The following is a 17,358-nucleotide window of genomic DNA, read 5'->3' as shown; positions in this document are numbered from 1 at the left end:
GGCTAATGACTTTTTCTGAATTATGCCTTTTGCTTACACACCTATCAGGATTACTGTTTCAAAATATTAGCATGCGTTGTCACCTTTTCAGTTTTCAGTTGATTCTTTGAAGGTTAGCTCCAAATCTGTTCATTTCATCTGTATGCTCCAGTACTTTGGCAGTGTTGTTTCTGAATGTATATTTGTTCACCCCGCCTGTCTATTAAAGCTGCTGAAGCCTGGACTGTCCTGGATACAGATATGAAAATATTCATCAGCCCAGCCCACTAAGAAACAACATATAGGCCGGCACCGCAGCTCAATAGGCTAATCCTCCAACTTGCAGCGCTGGCACACTGGGTTCTAGTCCCGGTTGGGGCAACGGATTCTGTCCCGGTTGCCCCTTTTCCAGGCCAGCTCTCTGCTGTGGCCCGGGAGTGCAGTGGAGGATGGCCCAAGTCTTTGGGCCCTGCACCCCATGGAGACCAGGAGAAGCACCTGGTTCCTGCCATCGGATCAGCGCGGTGTGCCAACCGCAGTGCGCCGGCCGTGGCGGCCATTGGAGGGTGAACCAACGGCAAAGGAAGACCTTTTTCTCTGTCTCTCTCTCTCTCACTGTCCACTCTGCCTGTCAAAAAAAAAAAAAAAAAAAAAAAAAAAAAGAAAGAAAGAAAGAAAGAAAGAAACAATATATAATGAATTAAATGCTTCCGTATTTTGCCTGCTTTCTTATGCTAATCCCCATTTTATGGGTCTGTTGGGTGTCCTAAATTTTAGGGTGTGATTTTTCTTAGTGTCCTGCAACATCCCTTCTCCAACCAGCAGGACTCTATGCAGTACTGACACACAGTTCGTGAGCGGGAAAAATCTCCTGCACTTTCCTTCATCAGAGCCAGAAATGGAGTGGCTACGGACGTTACTAAGACTGCATCCCTGTGGGCCGACTAGGGAAATCCTGGGAAGGGAGGGACTGGTGTCACCATCTAATGGCAGCCTCTGTAGGAGCAGAAGCCTGCTGGAGATGCGGGCTCTCTTGTGGGTGGTTTAGATCCTGAGTCTGTATCCTGATTTTATTACATATCAGCTGTGTAGCCTTGAGCAAATTGCTTAATGTTGCTAAGTCACAATTTCATTATCCTTGAAATAGGATGATAATAATAGTACCTATCTAATAGGCTAATTGTAAGAATTGAACTAGGTAATTTAAGTGAAGCATCCAGCTCTAGGCCTTGCATACAGGGCGCTTGCAAACATCAACAAAAGATGGGTTTCTGAAAGTGCAAGAGAGAGCAAGAGAAGCCATCCATGAGACATGGCCAAATGAGAATATATTTTTCTATAGATTGACCCCGTACATCCTGTTTTCATGAGCTTCTGGGGTTGTCAAAGCCTGTTGTTTCCTGGAGCTAGATGTTTCCCTCAGGTGACAGCCCAATGGGCAGAGGCTCATGTGTATCCTTCTGAGCAATGTCACTTGAGCAGGGATGGCAGAGTCCACAGTGATGAGAGCTGTGGTCTACAGAGGAGAGAACCAGGCACCCACCTGCTTGCTCTTCTCAGACTGGTAATCCTGGGGCAGAGCACTTGCCTTAGGCCTTGGCGTCTCCATAAAGCAAGCTGGGTTGGCTTCCCTCGGAGATCTCTCTGCTCTTTAGACTCTTAGGCTTCTGAACCAGGAAACCATATTGAGCCCTGGAACATAGATGGGAAACCCACAAATGTTACCTGTGGTTTTGCAAAGGTGTTTTGGAAGCTCCTATGCCCTGAACCATGTGTGTGATGTCCTGGTGAGTGCCAGGTTGTCATTTCTACATGTGATGACAAATAGTGCTTCTATTGCCACACCTCACCATAGACCTACTTCCTGAAAGAGATTAAACCAATTATGCCACTGTATAGATGCTGCAGATAGCTTCCACACTGGCAGCTTTCTTTAATGAGATTAACAATACATGTTACTATTTAATTGTGTGGATTTTAGCTTTTCTTCTGGCAAAGCCAAGCTCCATTGCTTATTGAAAAGGGAATGTGTGATTACCCAGAGTCATGCTGCTTTCTTGTCTGATGACATGTCTGTCCCCTTTATCACCCACACTAGCAAGGAGGGGCAATTGTTTCAGTCATTACAAAAATACTAGAGTAATGTTTTACAAGACCATACAAAAGTCATGAAAACCATCGCTTTTCCTGTAAACTATTCTTGTTTCCTAGACCCCCTGCCCTCCTAGTCATCCCATTTTCCTTAATTAACCCTTCGGGATTTACCTCTGTCTCAGAGAGTGTGGCTTACCCACAGACATTTTTCTTTAGGCTTCTGATTTCCCAGCCATCTCTCTTTGATATTATTATATTATTATTTTTTATATATTATATATTATATAATAAACTTTTAGCTTTTATATATATTATATTTTATATATTATTTTATATTATTGTATTATTTTGTATATTATATATTATATAATAAACTTAGCTTTTATATATATTATATTTTATATATTATATATTATTTTATATTATTGTTATATTATTATTTGTATATATTAAATTCCTATTTATCTTTGAGGAAGAAAGTGGTAGTCTTGGCCAAGGATATTTTCTGAGAATGTGGCCCCTGGGTGATTTTCCTTGAGACAATGAGAATGAGATGGAAGGGGACTGTGGCCTACCATTACTCTGAGTCTGCAGAGCGCCCCACCGGTGTCTCCTTTTCCCTGTGCCTCGGGCTCCTTCCCCTCCTGCGCCCTGGCTTCCCACTCCGTCTTGTCTTTCTCCATCCCTCTATGCTGCTTGCACTTCTCTTTCTCTACAAAAAACTTTTCTCACATTTTTCTGCTAATACAGTTCTTCCCTTTTGGACCATTTCTTATAACTTTCTGGAGAAATTGTTCTTTACATTTTTTTGTTTCTTTAGCATCAGGGGCTATATTTTGATGTGTAAGTATAAATATACTGACTTTTTAGATATTTCTTTCTTTCTGAAGAGTATATGAATTCCCATGATGAATGAAGGTTTAGTCTTTCTTATTTTGTCTTCAGAGAAAGTGTACAGTAAAATCCAATCTTTAGTACACATAATTGAAGACTCTGCAGCCTCTTCTAATTTGCATTTTATCTTTTGAACATGCTCAGTGCTCACCCTTTATAATATTTGCTTCTAAGGCATGATGCTGCCAGTCAACTTAACATGATGTTGTAGCAGAAATAAAGACTTACTTTTCTCTTCTATTAAATAAAGTGCTTAATTTTTCTATTTTTCAAATTAGCTTCTGTCATATTCTTATATGAAGATTCAAAATTGCTGTTATAACTTAGCTACAAATGCAAATTATATTGCCTATTTACACTAATAAATGAAAGTATGCTTTCAAAATTTTGTCTTTTTAAAAAAAAGTATACTTTTGCTGTATGTGCATTTTGCTGGCATTTGTCCCTGAAAATGACTTTTGCTGGATTAACTCTCCCTGACTTTACCTTTGGTTGAAGGAGAGGTATTTTGGCAAACTCTATTCTTATTTAAAAAGTGCTTCATCTTTAAAAGTGGTCAGTTTGCTGCAAGGCACTGATAAAGTACTTAATGTGCATCCTGATGACCAGATGACCCATAAACATATAATCTTTTTGAGCTCTAGAACACACTCATCTGCACTTGGATCCTTGCCTTAAGTACCATTTCACATGGAGTCTTGAAGTTTGGTTAAAACCAATGACCATCCATCACTTTCAGGCCACATCAGATCTGCTTGAAGCTATCACTGAGTGAAATATGAGCGCACCTTTTCAATCCGAGTTCTTCTTGGAGATCTTGAAGGACGCTGCTAAATAGGTTCAAGGAGAATCATCTCGGGAGGGGTGGTGGCCTGGTGGAAGGGGAAGGTTGAAGCCAAGATCCTGATGCCATCTCAGCTTCTCTGCAGCCAGAGGCCAGCAGTGCCTCCTCTTCTGCATGGCAACTTCTCGCCTGGGGGGCTCACCCCTTTAACAGTCTTGCCTTTATTCACATCCTGCTTCAGATGATAGCTTTGTCACCCAAATGTCAGGAGAGCAGAAATAAATGAAGCTCTCCAATCTAAATTAAATCCTCTCACCATTCTGGGGATGAAGGACCTTCGAGAATGCTAGGATTTCTTTTTAATCTCTTAGGTTGCTAAATCAGTTTGCAACTTGCTAAGCGTTTTAATATGTATTGCTGCATTCAAAGGGTAAGGGAAAAGAGTGTTATTGCATACTGTAATTACTTAGAGTTCATGAATTTAGCAAGGTGTAATCAGATTAAACCTTTACAAATATGAGTAATCCTCCATGTTTGTGCAAGCTTAATGTTTGCAGAAGAAAAATAGTCAGTAGGATTCTCTAATGTTGATGTGAGAAATGATTTTATTTTTTGTAGTTTTAAGGGATTAATTTGAATCTTACTTTAGATGATAGTACTATGTAAAAAAAAATGTGTTGGCCCACTGCATCCAAAGGTGATGTTACAGATTTATCACTAGAGTTGTAGAGACTGGCAAGAAGTTATTCTCAGAACCTCTGCCAGTTCCCCCGTGACTTTTGGCATGTATTTCACACAGCTGTCTGGCTGAAAGTAGCACACGGTGACTGTTGAAGACTGTGGATTCCTTGACCTCTTATCCTGTGAACTTGTTTTCATTAACAATGCTCAAAGTAAATTAATTAACCCGTAAAATTTGCTTTAAAACTGATCTGAGGCTTACTACCCACCTTCTAGGAAGTAACACGTATCATTACTTACTATAGTGCTCTGATTGGACTCAATATAAATACTTCTGGTTTTGCAATGGGATTTTGATGCATCTAATAAACACCATTAGATTCCCAAAGGTATTTGAAAATATTTATAACTACAAAATTGATTGCCAGGCATAGCAGGAACCAGCAAAGTGGACTTTTTCTATGCCCTATATTACCTTCCCCTCAATTTAGAGTTTGAAGCATATTGAAATGATAGCTTGCTGCAAAACCAGGCCATTATACATGTCAACTAAATATTTATTAAGTACTTTATTAATTTCCTGTACTATAAAGTTTTCAGTGAAAGAGGTAGTTTGGGAAAAAAAAAAAAAAACAAAAAGAAAAATATGATAACACCACCAACCAAACATGGTCTGCATGCTTATGGCTTAATTGAAGAATTGAAACTTGGATACATAAAACAACCAAATAACTTAGCAACAACACATGAACACATGGGATGCTTTGGAGAGACATCTGGTCCCTGCACTGTTTATAGCTAATTCCAGTGGTGAATAAAAGGAGTGGAGTTTATTGCTTCTGATGGGAACACATCCTGGTCTTCTGGCAGCAAGGTAGAGGTTTTCTGCCAAGAGAGAACGCACACTCACTCTCTCTCCCTTCCTCCCTCCCTCTCCTTCCCTCCCTCCCTCCTTCCCTCTCTTTCTCTTTCTCTCTCTCTCTCTCTTTCCCCAAACAGAAAACCTCTTCCATGCTAATGGGAAATTCAGAAGGATTGGTGCAGCAGATGGAAAGAACCCATATACATCCATGCATTCAATTAGTAGGAGCTAATTGAATTTGGGGATTAACTCTGTCATTAGACAGAAAAGAAAGTTATTTTGTTTCCCATCTATGGTTACACACTCCCAGACAGATCTGGCCCAGTGTTTGAGTATTAGACCAGTGTAGTATGTAATGGCAGTTGGATGCCCAGTGATGATAAGATAATCAGTGATGGGAGATATATACACTGCACGCTCTGCTCAGAATTTCCCCTGTGGTGAAGATGCTGGTGGGCAGACAGTGGGGGACTTAGGCCCAGAGTTCAGTGAGGGATTTGGGATGAAGGAGGAAAAGAAGAAGAAATCAGGAAAGCCTTTTCCCTCACCACTGGATATTAAAAAGGGACAAGGGACAGACTCACCTTGGATAGAATTTTCACTGCAAACCAGTGAGCAAAGGAATAATCCCCTAAAAAAGTCTAATGAATGTGTAAATCACAAATGCAAAATGCAGGAAAATCAGCTTACGGTTTTAATTCCCAAAATGTTTTATGCCAGTGGAGGCAGGGAATGATACTAACATGATGAAAGTTATGCTCACACTTCTCATAAACTCATCATGAGTGGGGTCTTTATGCTTCCCCTCTATCAATTCAAAATCACTTCTTGCTTGGCCCTCACGTAGCTTGTACCATCAGCTGCCCAAGAGCCCACTTCTCCCAGACACACATTTCTGCATAGCTTTTCCTGTGTTTACCTTATCAGAAACATTCTGTCCAGTTTTTCTACTTTGTAAGCAGCCAGCCATGGTACATGAGCAACAGACTGTGAAGGCTTAGCACACAAAAATGGAATTTAGAATCATCATCAAACATGGCCAAGGTAATATAACACACATTTAATAGTATGGATAACCACTGTGAATTATGATAATTAGGCATAAATGAGAAATAGCTCAGGAAAATGATTGTAATTAATACCATTTTATATCACCATGCTGAACAAGTCAAAGATGAGGTGAGAAGAAGGAAGAATTAGATATTTTGAAAGACTTTTGCAATTTAATTCATGCCTGAAGGAATAGTTGACAATTAGGAATAAGATGTGTGATGAGCTATTTGTTATAGTAAAAACTAAAATATTGAGGATTTCTTATAATATATTAGAACAAATTCAAGATCATTCATATAATGACATGCAAATCTATACCAATTCTCCACTACTGCATAATAAGTTATCTCAAAACACAGTGGCTTAAAACACAACACTTTGCTATACTAAAAATTTTCCTTTTGGGTAGCATTCTGCAGAGTTAGTTTATCTCTGCTACACCATGAACCAAAAGTTCCACTTTCTTTATGACCACGCATGTGACTGGTAACTAGCGACTTGGCTTTACTTTGGAGCCTTGACACTGGTCTTCCCACAGACTGCTGGAGTTCTTCCTGAAATGGTGGCTGGGTTCCAAGAGAACTCAGTGAAGGTTACCTCACATTGTCTTGAAAATCACCAATTATTACTCCTGCTCAAGTCCAGGTTTATCCACATTAAAGGTGAGAGGGCATATACTTCTCATTTCAATGGAAAGAGTATAATGGAGATAATGCAGAACTTGTTTTGGAAAGTACAAACTGTCACATCATACATTGAGTCAGAGAGTGGATGTTCCCAGTGGATGTTGGGAAATGGTGATGGCCAACAGAATTTTGTTACTTGTGTCCCTTGTGGGGGTGTATTATACATACAAAGTCATCTGGTTTTTATCATGAATATTACAACAGAAAAATGAAGAAAAGCTAAAGAATCCTTATCTGAACAGGTTTTTGGAGAAGGAAGAAGAAAAGTAGGCATATAGTGGAGCAGTGTGTACTTTCCAAAAACAACCACAGCGTTGTTTCCTAATCTGCACACACCTCTTGCAAATGCCTTTGACATACTTTCCATTGACATAAGAGGTCTGGGTCCTTTGTCCTTGAAGTTGGAAAAGCTTGGGACTTCAGAAGGAATGATTCTTTGTGATTTCCTGGGAAAAGTGAGGTGACTTCCACTGGGTTCTCTTAGAATTCTAGGTTCTCCTCCTTTCATGAGGAAGCCACAAAGTCATTGGGAGCCAGGTCTATAGAGAGGCACGAAGACTCCCAGCTGAAGCTCATCCCAAGTTACTAGCCACATATAGCTGTCCAAAAGGCAGGTACTGAGAGGACAAAAGTGTTCTTAATTAAGCCACTATGTTTTGAGATAGCTTGCTATGCAGTAATGGAGTATTGGTATGTCATTTGTATATCATTCTAAGAATGATCTTGAATCAATTGTAATATGTCATTAGAAATACTCAGTATTTTAGCCTTAACTTTAGCAAATATCTCATGACATTTCTTAACCTGATTAATCTCCCCAAATGCCCCATATTGAAATTCAGAGGTCTTTAGAAATATGTAATTCCTCCTTTTTCTCACTTTGTCTTGGACTTGTTCAGCATGACAATGTAAAATGATATTAAGCACAGTCATTTTCTTGAGCTGCTTCTCCTTTTGCCTAATTAGCATAATTCACATTAGTTATCTATACCATTAAATGTGTGTTATATTACCTTGGCCATGTTTGATGATGATTCTAAATTCCATTTTTGTGTGCTAAGCCTTCACAGTCTGTTGCTCATGTACCATGGCTGGCTGCTTACAAAGTAGAAAAACTGGACAGAATGTTTCTGATAAGGTAAACACAGGAAAAGCTATGCAGAAATGTGTGTCTGGGAGAAGTGGGCTCTTGGGCAGCTGATGGTACAAGCTACGTGAGGGCCAAGCAAGAAGTGATTTTGAATTGATAGAGGGGAAGCATAAAGACCCCACTCGTGATGAGTTTATGAGAAGTGTGAGCATAACTTTTGCCAAGGTAATGTTATCTCCTGTCTTTGTTGACACAGAACCATAAATTGACTTTATTTTATATGTCAACATTTATGAAACTTGGGTGAAGGGTTAATTTGTTTTAATTTTTGACCATCCTGCTCCAAGTTAAACAAAGGAGAAACAGCATGGCATGATGGAAGGAACTCTGACCTGGGAAAGTGGGAAAGCAACAAACAAATGAAGCAAAAATTTCTCTTGGCTGCTTTGTTAATTTTCTGTGTCACCCTGGGAAGGTCAGTTCACGTCTCAAGTCTCACCCTCTACATCTATGAAATGAGAGGGTTGGAATAAGGCCAAATTCTACCTCAGAATGTAGAACACAACTGCTTTTGAAAAGAAAGTTTAAGATTGCTATTCTTGGTTCACACATGAAAATGCTGTACAGTAAAAAGCATGCAGAACTTGGCAAAGACGGGTATATTTCTGATTCTCAGTAAATCAACTCATTAATTCCTTAGGTCTCCCCAAACCATTGCTTGTCCCTCAGTGTTTGTCTTTAATTTTCCTCTCCTACAGTATTAAAAAATACTAATTAGATGGTTGCTACCATGAACCAGTGGCAAATAAATTATTTGCGATAATTCTTTAAAAAGTGAAAAATCACTGAACATAGGGATGAAACTTTGAAAAATAGTCATAAGTGCTCCAGGTTGTGATTCTATTTTATATGCAATTTTCATTTATTACAGTGATTTATTGAGAGTCACAAATATATTATATATGTGGCTTTGCCAGGTCCTACACACTTTCTGTTCCTAAACATGTTCATCTGCAAAGCAAGAATTACAATTTTATTTTATTTTTTAACTTTTATTTAATAAATATAAATTTCCAAAGTACAGCTTTTGGATTACAGTGGCTCTCCCCCCATAACTTCCCTCCTTCCCGCAATGCTCCCATCTCCCCCTCCCTCTCCCATCCCATTTACATCAAGATGCATTTTAAATTATCTTTATATACAGAAGAGCAATTTAGTATATATTAATTAAAGATTTCAACAGTAAGAATTACAATTTTAAACAAGCCCTTTGGAGGTAGTCATGCATCAAATTTTAGAGCTCTTCTTAGCTTTAAACTAACATGGCTCTTTTTCTGTGTGACAGGTTGGAAATATAAGTCTTACATAATGTTCTACATAGGTGACCTAGATGGTCTCATTCTCTGTACTTTTTTTTAGTTTGTTTGCAAAACAGAACTTCAGTAGAAATGTGTTGAATCTTTACTTTTTCAAAGGGAGAAATAAAACTTGATAAAGTGACTTGCTCAAGGTCAGAGCTAACTAAATGTGGTTAACAGAATTTAAACCTAAGATGTCTGAATAAAGATTAAATTTTTTATTAAATTTTTTTTTCATTTACTTAGAAGGCACAGTTGGGGGGAAGAGAGAGAGGGAGCAAGAGAGAGAGAGAGAGAGAATCTTCTATCTTCTGGTTCACTCCCCAAATGCCTGCAGCAGCCAGTGCTGGTGCAGGCTGAAACCAAGAACCCCAAACTGCATCTGGGCATCCCATGTGGATATCAGGGGCCCAAGCACTTGAGCCATCATCTTGTCCCACCCAGGATACGTTAGCAGGAAGCTGGATTGGATGTGGAGGAGCCAGGACTTGAACTAGGCTCAGATATGGAATGTGAGTGTTACAAGCAGCAGCTTAACTCACTGTACCACAATTGTCTGCCCCAAGATTAATATTAATATAGTCCTCCCTGCTTATAAAGTCAGAGCTTGTTTGGGGCTTCTTGCCAAGTAACAGCTCCATGAGAAGATGAACTTTGTTTTGTACACTGTTATATTCCCCACCGCAAACAGGACCGGTATAGCAAGAGTAGGCAGGGGCCTGTCTATTCCTGCTGCCGTGTCAAAGCATTTTGTACTGGATGACGTGTAAATAATGGAAGTTGAGCCCTCACAGTTCTGGAGGCTGGACACCCAAGATCAAGGTGTCTAGCAAGGGCTTGCTCTCTGCTTTCAAGACGGCACCTTCTTGCTGTGCCTTCACACGGTGGAGAGGAAAACAGGGATGAATGCCTCATCTTCACGTGGCTTCTCTGAAGCCTCTTTGTAAGGGCACTGATTTCTTCAAGAGAGTGAAGCCTTCACTTACACACTTCCCAGAGGGAATACTGTTGCAATGGCTTGAAGTTCAAGTGAACTGAAATCACAGCAACTGTCTTCTCTCTCTCTTGATCGCGTGTCATAGAAGTCACCTTTGCCTTCTATGCGTGGACCCCTGGGAATCCAGGCCTGGACAAGGACTGTGAGAAGGAAGATAGCAATTCTCTTCTGAAGCCCTGATTGCCCAGTCCCACTTTCTGTCTTGGGATGTACGCTGCACAGAATTTACTTGCTGTCATAGTGCTAAACAAAAAATAAATCATTTCATGTGGATTAACGATTCAAAATGACGAACATCTCAGTTCTCTGCCCCCTAACATTCCTGTCTTATTACATAAGTTTATGTAACTTAGTTTTCCTGTAAACTTATTATTCATCCGCTCAGTAACCTTTATGTCCCATTTACAATTTGCCTGCACTTGCTTCTTTGAATTTTAAAGCACTCTTTTCTTTGTATAAAGAGTTTTGGAAAAGGCAAGAAGACAAGTTCAAAGTCCAAGAAATAATAAAGAATATACTGTAATCATAACAACTCATTATTTGTTTTTCAGCTTGATCTTTCTGAAGGTTATTATCTGGATTTGAATATTAATGCATTGGACTCTATTTATGCAGAGGAAACCTTAAACAACAGTGTTCTTAGAGAAGGACATTAATCAGGAGGGAGAAGTGAGCCTTGTTCCTGATAATGTTTGCATAATAGCTACCCTTGAGTGGATTGCTTGACTTAAAGATAAATATTCATGCTTCCATATCCAGTACAATTGAAATTATTTGTGGTCATAATTCTGTTATATGATCTTCTACCTATTCACAAGAACTTGAAACAGGAAACTGGCAAACATAAATAATAGTGCATGTTGATGATATAGGGTAGAAGTTCAAAGAGGCTCTAATGTGGGCAATCTGGAGTCAAGGAGCTAGGAGCAGGCATAACTCTGTTTTCAGAAGGGGAAGAACAGAATCAAATTGACATGCTGAAAATGTTTATATGTGTCCCCCTCCCCACCTTTTAAAACTCTTCAGTAGCTTCTCGTTGCCTGTGGTATATAATCCTCGTGCCTTCTCTTGACATAAGGGGCTCTAGCTAGAGTGATCCCTGTGCAACCCTGTAGCATGTTGCCTGAGATGTCTCTGCACCTCAGATCTGCCAGTGTGGAGCTCTGGGCAGGCTCCTTCAGACCTCGTGACTTTTTTTTTTTTTTTTTTTTTTTTTTTGGACAGTGAGAGAGAGACAGAGAGAAAGGTCTTCCTTTGCCGTTGGTTCACCCTCCAATGGCCGCCGCGGCCGGTGCGCTGCGGCCAGCGCACCGCACTGATCTGATGGCAGGAGCCAGGTACTTATCCTGGTCTCCCATGGGGTGCAGGGCCCAAGCACTTGGGCCATCCTCCACTGCACTCCCGGGCCACAGCAGAGAGCTGGCCTGGAAGAGGGGCAACCGGGGCAGAATCCGGCGCCCTGACCGGGACTAGAACCCGGTGTGCCAGCGCTGCAAGGCGGAGGATTAGCCTAGTAAGCCGCGGCGCCGGCCAGACTTCGTGACTTTTAATATCCACATCTTTGTTCATGTCCTCCTTTTATCTTGCAAAGTTTTTACAAAAGCTTCTTTGCTAATTAATTCCACTTGTTGGGACAGTTGGCTTAGACTTCATCTCTTCCAAGAAATATTCTTTGAAATCCACAGCTAGCCAGTAAGTTAAACCTATCACCCCCCCCCCCCCCCCCGGTCTGTCCATCCTTCCTTCCATAACTTTTGTTCTGGGTAGTTTTTTCATCGTCTTGATTTTTTGCTTATGTGCTCCATAGTTTATTACATAACTGCTTCAATTCAATTAGTTCATTCTTACTTTTCACATCTTCCTTTTCCTCCTCTTCCTCTTCTTCTACCCTCCTTCCCTCTCTCTTTTTGCTGTTCAACTTTGAGACATGGTTAATGTGGTCTTGAAAAAATAGGCCATGCTGTGGTTTTGAACTTCTCTGAGTTCCAAGGCTTTGCATTAACGGCTCTGTAATGCAATTTTTTGTAACTTTAATGCTTTCCTAATATGGATAGTCCCCTTCAACCAAGAGAATATCCTGTCATATAAAGATGCACACTGACGTGTTCCCACACTTGTGTGATTATTAATGCTTCCTCCAGCCTCTCTTCCCTGACTTCTGATGTGGGGTTCATGTCTTGGGCTTAACCACATCCCCTGGCACCATGTGTACTTCTCATCTGATGGGTGCTTTATTGATAGATAAATGTCCAACTTCACATGCCAACTTCACCCTATTGGAAGACTTTTTCTTAAGCATTCATGTGTCTTTTTCATGTTCTCATATGTAGTCATGGAAGTGCTGAGAACTGCCCCTTCTGTTTATATGACATATCTATGTATATAGCCCTTTTAAACTTTTATCCTCACTACAGAGAGGTGAACAGTACCGCTGTTAACCTCATTTGCAAATAAGAATATTGGCTCAAATATATTGAATAATTTCCCAGATTTATGTATTTAGTAAATTACAAATATTAGAGTTTGACCCTCTGGGAGTCTGGTGTAGTGAGTGCATCCCACATCAGAGTGCCTGGTTTTCTTCAGTACCCAACTCCTGCTTCTTGCTAATGCAGAGCCCCAGAGGTAGCAGTTATGGCTCAAATAATTGGCTTCCTGCCATCCACATGGGAGACCTGGATTCAGTTCCCATCTCCCAGCTTTGAGCACTGCCCCCCAACTCCAGCAATGGCTGTTGGAGGCATTTGAATATTGAACCAACGAATGGGAATTCTTTTTCTCCATCTTAAGAAGACAAATTAGATCCCAGTTCAGCGCTGTTTCCACAGCATTGCAATCCTGACAACAGGACTGTATTTCACCTTCCTCTGGTCTCACAGAGCCTAGTACTGGACCCAGGAGCCTGTGTTACGGTGCTGATCGGCCACTACTGGCTCTGTGCTCCAGTAGTCAAACCCCTGTGTCCTCTTTTGTAAAACAAAGACTGAGACGTATGTTTTCAGAGGTTCTTTTCACACATAACATGGTATTCATTCCATTTCTGTTACCCTCATCTCTCTCTCCTTCTTGTTCCTTTTATCTCCTTGCTTTCTTCTTAGCCAGTTTCCTGCTGTGTGCAAAGTGTTATGCTAGGATCCCCAGGGAGAAGAAGAGCAAACTGCTCTAGATTGCTATGAAGAGGAATCCACCCCTACCTCCTCTTTCAGTTCTCTCTGTTGCTCCATCCTTCTCTTCCTCCTGCATCCTCTGCCGCCCACAATGAAGTTGCTCTCCTCATTTCTGTAAGTTTTCAAGACTTCTGCTTGGTCACAGGGAAGGTGCTCAGTCCTGCACCAGTGAGTGAGTTTCACATATCTGTGGATCCTTACATCTGCTCACCTGTACTCACAAGTGCTCAATAGAAAAGTCTTGATGGTTTTGTTGAGTGACAACTAGGGGATTCATGTACTTTGATGCATGATATTGCATTTCGGCTGATGCTAAATGAGAGACTGCTCAAATAAGAAGAATAAAATGCCATGTTGCAAAATAAATTTACATTATTATTCTCCTAAAACTATGTGACTCTAAAGACTTGAAATAATCTAATTTTTTGAGTAATTTCAGAACTGCCACATTGATTCTCCTAAAAGGACCATTTCTATCCTGATGCAAATCTGAGGGTACATCAGAAAATTTGTGGAAAATTAGAAGTAAAAGATAAGGTGGTTTTGGTATAGATAGTGTTGAAATCCATCTACCTTTTTATCACAATATGAATTATCTTAAAAAAGATTTAGTTATTTTAAAGTCAGAGTTATAAGGAGAAGAGAGACACAGAGAGAGAAAGAAAGGTGGGGGGAGGGAGAGTGGGAGGGAGAGAGAGAGATCTTTCATCTTCTGGTTCATTCCCCAAATGGCTACAATAGTTGGGGCTGGGCAAGGCTGAAGCCAGGGTCTGGGAGCCAAGAGCCAGGAACTTCTTCTGGGTCTCCCCGGTGGGTGGCAAGGTTCCAAGCACTTGGGCATGTTCTGCTACTTTCCCAGATGCATTAGCAGAGAACTGGATCAGAAGTGGAGCAGTTAGGACTTGAACCAGTACCCACATGGGATACTGGCATTGCAGGTACTGGCTTAACCCACTGCACCATGGTGCCATCCCCAACGACATGCATTTTCCATCACTTTTTTGAGACCACTTATATAACTGGATTTTTAAGATTTTATGAACCCAGTTACATTGATGTTTTAATTTCATGTTCCGTGAACTTTAAAACATATGTTTGTGTGTGTGTGTGTGTTTGTGTGAGGGAGAGAGAGAGAGAGAGAGAGAGGGAAAAAGAGAGAGAGAGCACTCATCCCTATCTACTAGTTCACTCCCCAAATGTCTACAACAGCTGGGGCTGGGCCCTGAGCCAAACCCAGGAGCCAGGAACTAAATCCAGGTCTCCCATGTGTGTTGCAGGGACTCAACCACTTGGGCCATCATTGTTGCCTCCCAGGGACTGCACTAGCAGAAAGCTCAGGTCAGGAGCCAGGGGTCCAACCCAGGCATTCTGATGTGGAATGTGAGCAAGCTAACTACTAAGCAAAACATCCACTTCCTCCAAAAAATAAAAATTAAGTGCATATAATTCCTTTTAAGAATCATAATTGTCATTGGAAGCTCATATATTCTTTTTCCCATTTAACAATGTTATTTTCTCGTTCTATGTCTACACTCCACATAACAAGCATAAATAAGTGGATACTTATGTTCTTTCTCCCAAGGCTACATGTTTTTTCTAAATAATTTTAAGTTACCTAAGATCTTCAGGTATCTTTCCATAAGAGTCATCAATGAATTTGATGCCAAACACATGGTTATTTTCCCCAGAAAATAATTTAAATATTTTTTTCTCTTCACCGTGTCTATTCCACTTACTATTCATAGCACTGGGCATTTATTTATCATTACAAAACACACAGAGAGAAAGACTGTTTATTTCTTGAACCCTAAGAGAGCCGAGTAGGAGGACTGGATCGGAAAGAGTAAGCACGTTCATGGTGAGCCCCTGCTCTACACCAGCAACTGGACAGTCACTGGACTTCACAGATGCCTCTGGCCACCCCTCAGGGTTCACTCTCGTTCTTTCACCAACATGAACATGTTGACTGAGAAGGGTTAAATGGTTTGCCCAATGTCCCAGTACTTGTCAGAGATAAGATTTGAACCCAATCTGTGTGACTCCAAATTCTATGTTCTTTCTGCTTACCAGGGCTAGAGGAGGGCTGACGTAGAGTCCACAGTGATTTATGGGATGAATATTAAGGTAGAGAGGTACCCAGGAGAGGGCCCAAGTCAGTTTGACCAAGATTTAACCTTTGGCATGCTTCTTACTCCCTAGTTTCTGCCCCAGACCTAGACTACTTCACTAAAATGTGGATCCAACCCTTCTAACATTCTAATGACAGGGTCTTCTACTAATGGGGCATCTCTCTTTTGTCTTTCACAGCAATTTTGCAGGCAGTAGTAGCTGGTGATCTTATGAAGGTAAGATATCCTCCTAACCAAATTTTGGTGATTCTTTACGAACTTCAAAGCAACGTCATTCCTCACCAGATTTTCATGACTGTTTATCATCTATTCTCCACCTGCCCATCTTTGCTGAGTAGGAGGAGGAAGGATGCTCTTCAGAACTGATCAGAGAGGGACAGGGGAGCGTCACAGCATCTCTGTTTTCTAATAGCAAATTGGTTGTGCTGAGCACCAAGGCATTTGCCTGAATTAGTTAAAATTCACCACTTAGCCGCAAGATGCAGTGTGCACCTTTCACAGAATTTCTGCTCACCAGAAGAATTTAAAGATTTCCTTTTGGATAGGTATTGAAACCAAGTCATCCGTAAAACACCCACAGTGCCCTCTCCAGCCAGAACTTATATCTTCCATTACTGTAGTTCTGTATTTTGGGGATTATAGTTGACCAAAAGAAAGATACTCTGTGTGATCCATTTTGGACACTTCAATTTGTGCTTTTATTTTCTGGTGAATAGCTAAGAGGGAGAGTAGTAGTCACCACTACTTCAAGAGTGAGTGTAAATTCAGAAGTCAGACTGCCTGGGTTCAGATCTTGACTCTGCCATTCTCTATCTGTGTGATTTTGTGTAATTATTGTATTCTCTCTGTGTTTCAGTTTCTACATCTGTAAGTTGGGATATAATAGGACCTGTCTTTGGTTTGTCATGGGAATCGAATGTAAAAATTACATATAAAGCTTTTTAAGACTGGTTTTACTACATAGAAGAGGTTTTTAAAATGTTGACTATTTTATCAATATTATTATAATGCTTGTGGGAGGTTTATTATTATAACAGCTAAATACGATGGAAATACAAATATTTCTTATGCAACATAGACTATGTGGATTCTAAAACCATATTTGGCCTTATTTCAATTTCAAGCATTGGGACTTAGGATTGCCCAAAAGTGCCCCGATGGCCCCCGTGACATTGATCTGCTCTGTAATAGAGGCAGCTGCCGGGGCTCTGCCTTACTCTTGAGCCTACATATTAAGATACCACTGCACGTTGAGAAACCAAAAGCCTTACAAGAAAGCTAGTTACTCTTACCCTTGTACACACCTTTTTTTTTTTTTTTTTTTGAAGCACACCTATGGATAAACTGAGAAACACCTGTGCTGCTTTTTAAATGAGTTACTCATATAAAGCAAATAGTGAGAAGTTTGCAAATGTCTTGATCCACTGCTGTCTTTAGGTACATAATCCTGAAAATGGCTCAGTGCCACTGTCTGGATTACAGAATGGGAGTTGTTCCCTAGAAGAGGGAAGTGTTCTTTAAGCAATATGCATTTGAGTTCAGTGCCACTTTCCAGTGTCGTGTTAAAGGAATACCATCCTGGGC

At 40.5% G+C, this 17,358-nt stretch overlaps 1 protein-coding gene across 13 annotated transcripts in view; it reads left to right on the top strand.

The window, feature by feature from the left end:
- DGKI (diacylglycerol kinase iota) overlaps positions 1–17,358 on the top strand; it is a 504,889-nt gene that overhangs the window by 461,549 nt on the left and 25,982 nt on the right. For 12 of the 13 annotated variants that reach the window (XM_070071340.1, XM_051849034.2, XM_051849035.2 and 9 more), the window contains one exon: positions 15,953–15,990. The exons of the other annotated variant lie outside the window; for it this stretch is intronic. In XM_070071340.1, the coding sequence (XP_069927441.1) occupies positions 15,953–15,990 (38 nt within the window). The remainder of the gene's footprint in view (positions 1–15,952; positions 15,991–17,358) is intronic. 13 annotated transcript variants of the gene reach the window in all.

Source organism: Oryctolagus cuniculus, chromosome 3 (genome assembly GCF_964237555.1).
Source record: "Oryctolagus cuniculus chromosome 3, mOryCun1.1, whole genome shotgun sequence".
Lineage (NCBI taxonomy): Eukaryota > Metazoa > Chordata > Mammalia > Lagomorpha > Leporidae > Oryctolagus > Oryctolagus cuniculus.
The sequence above is the reverse complement of the archived record's forward strand: the minus strand, read 5'-3'. Positions and strand labels throughout refer to the sequence as shown.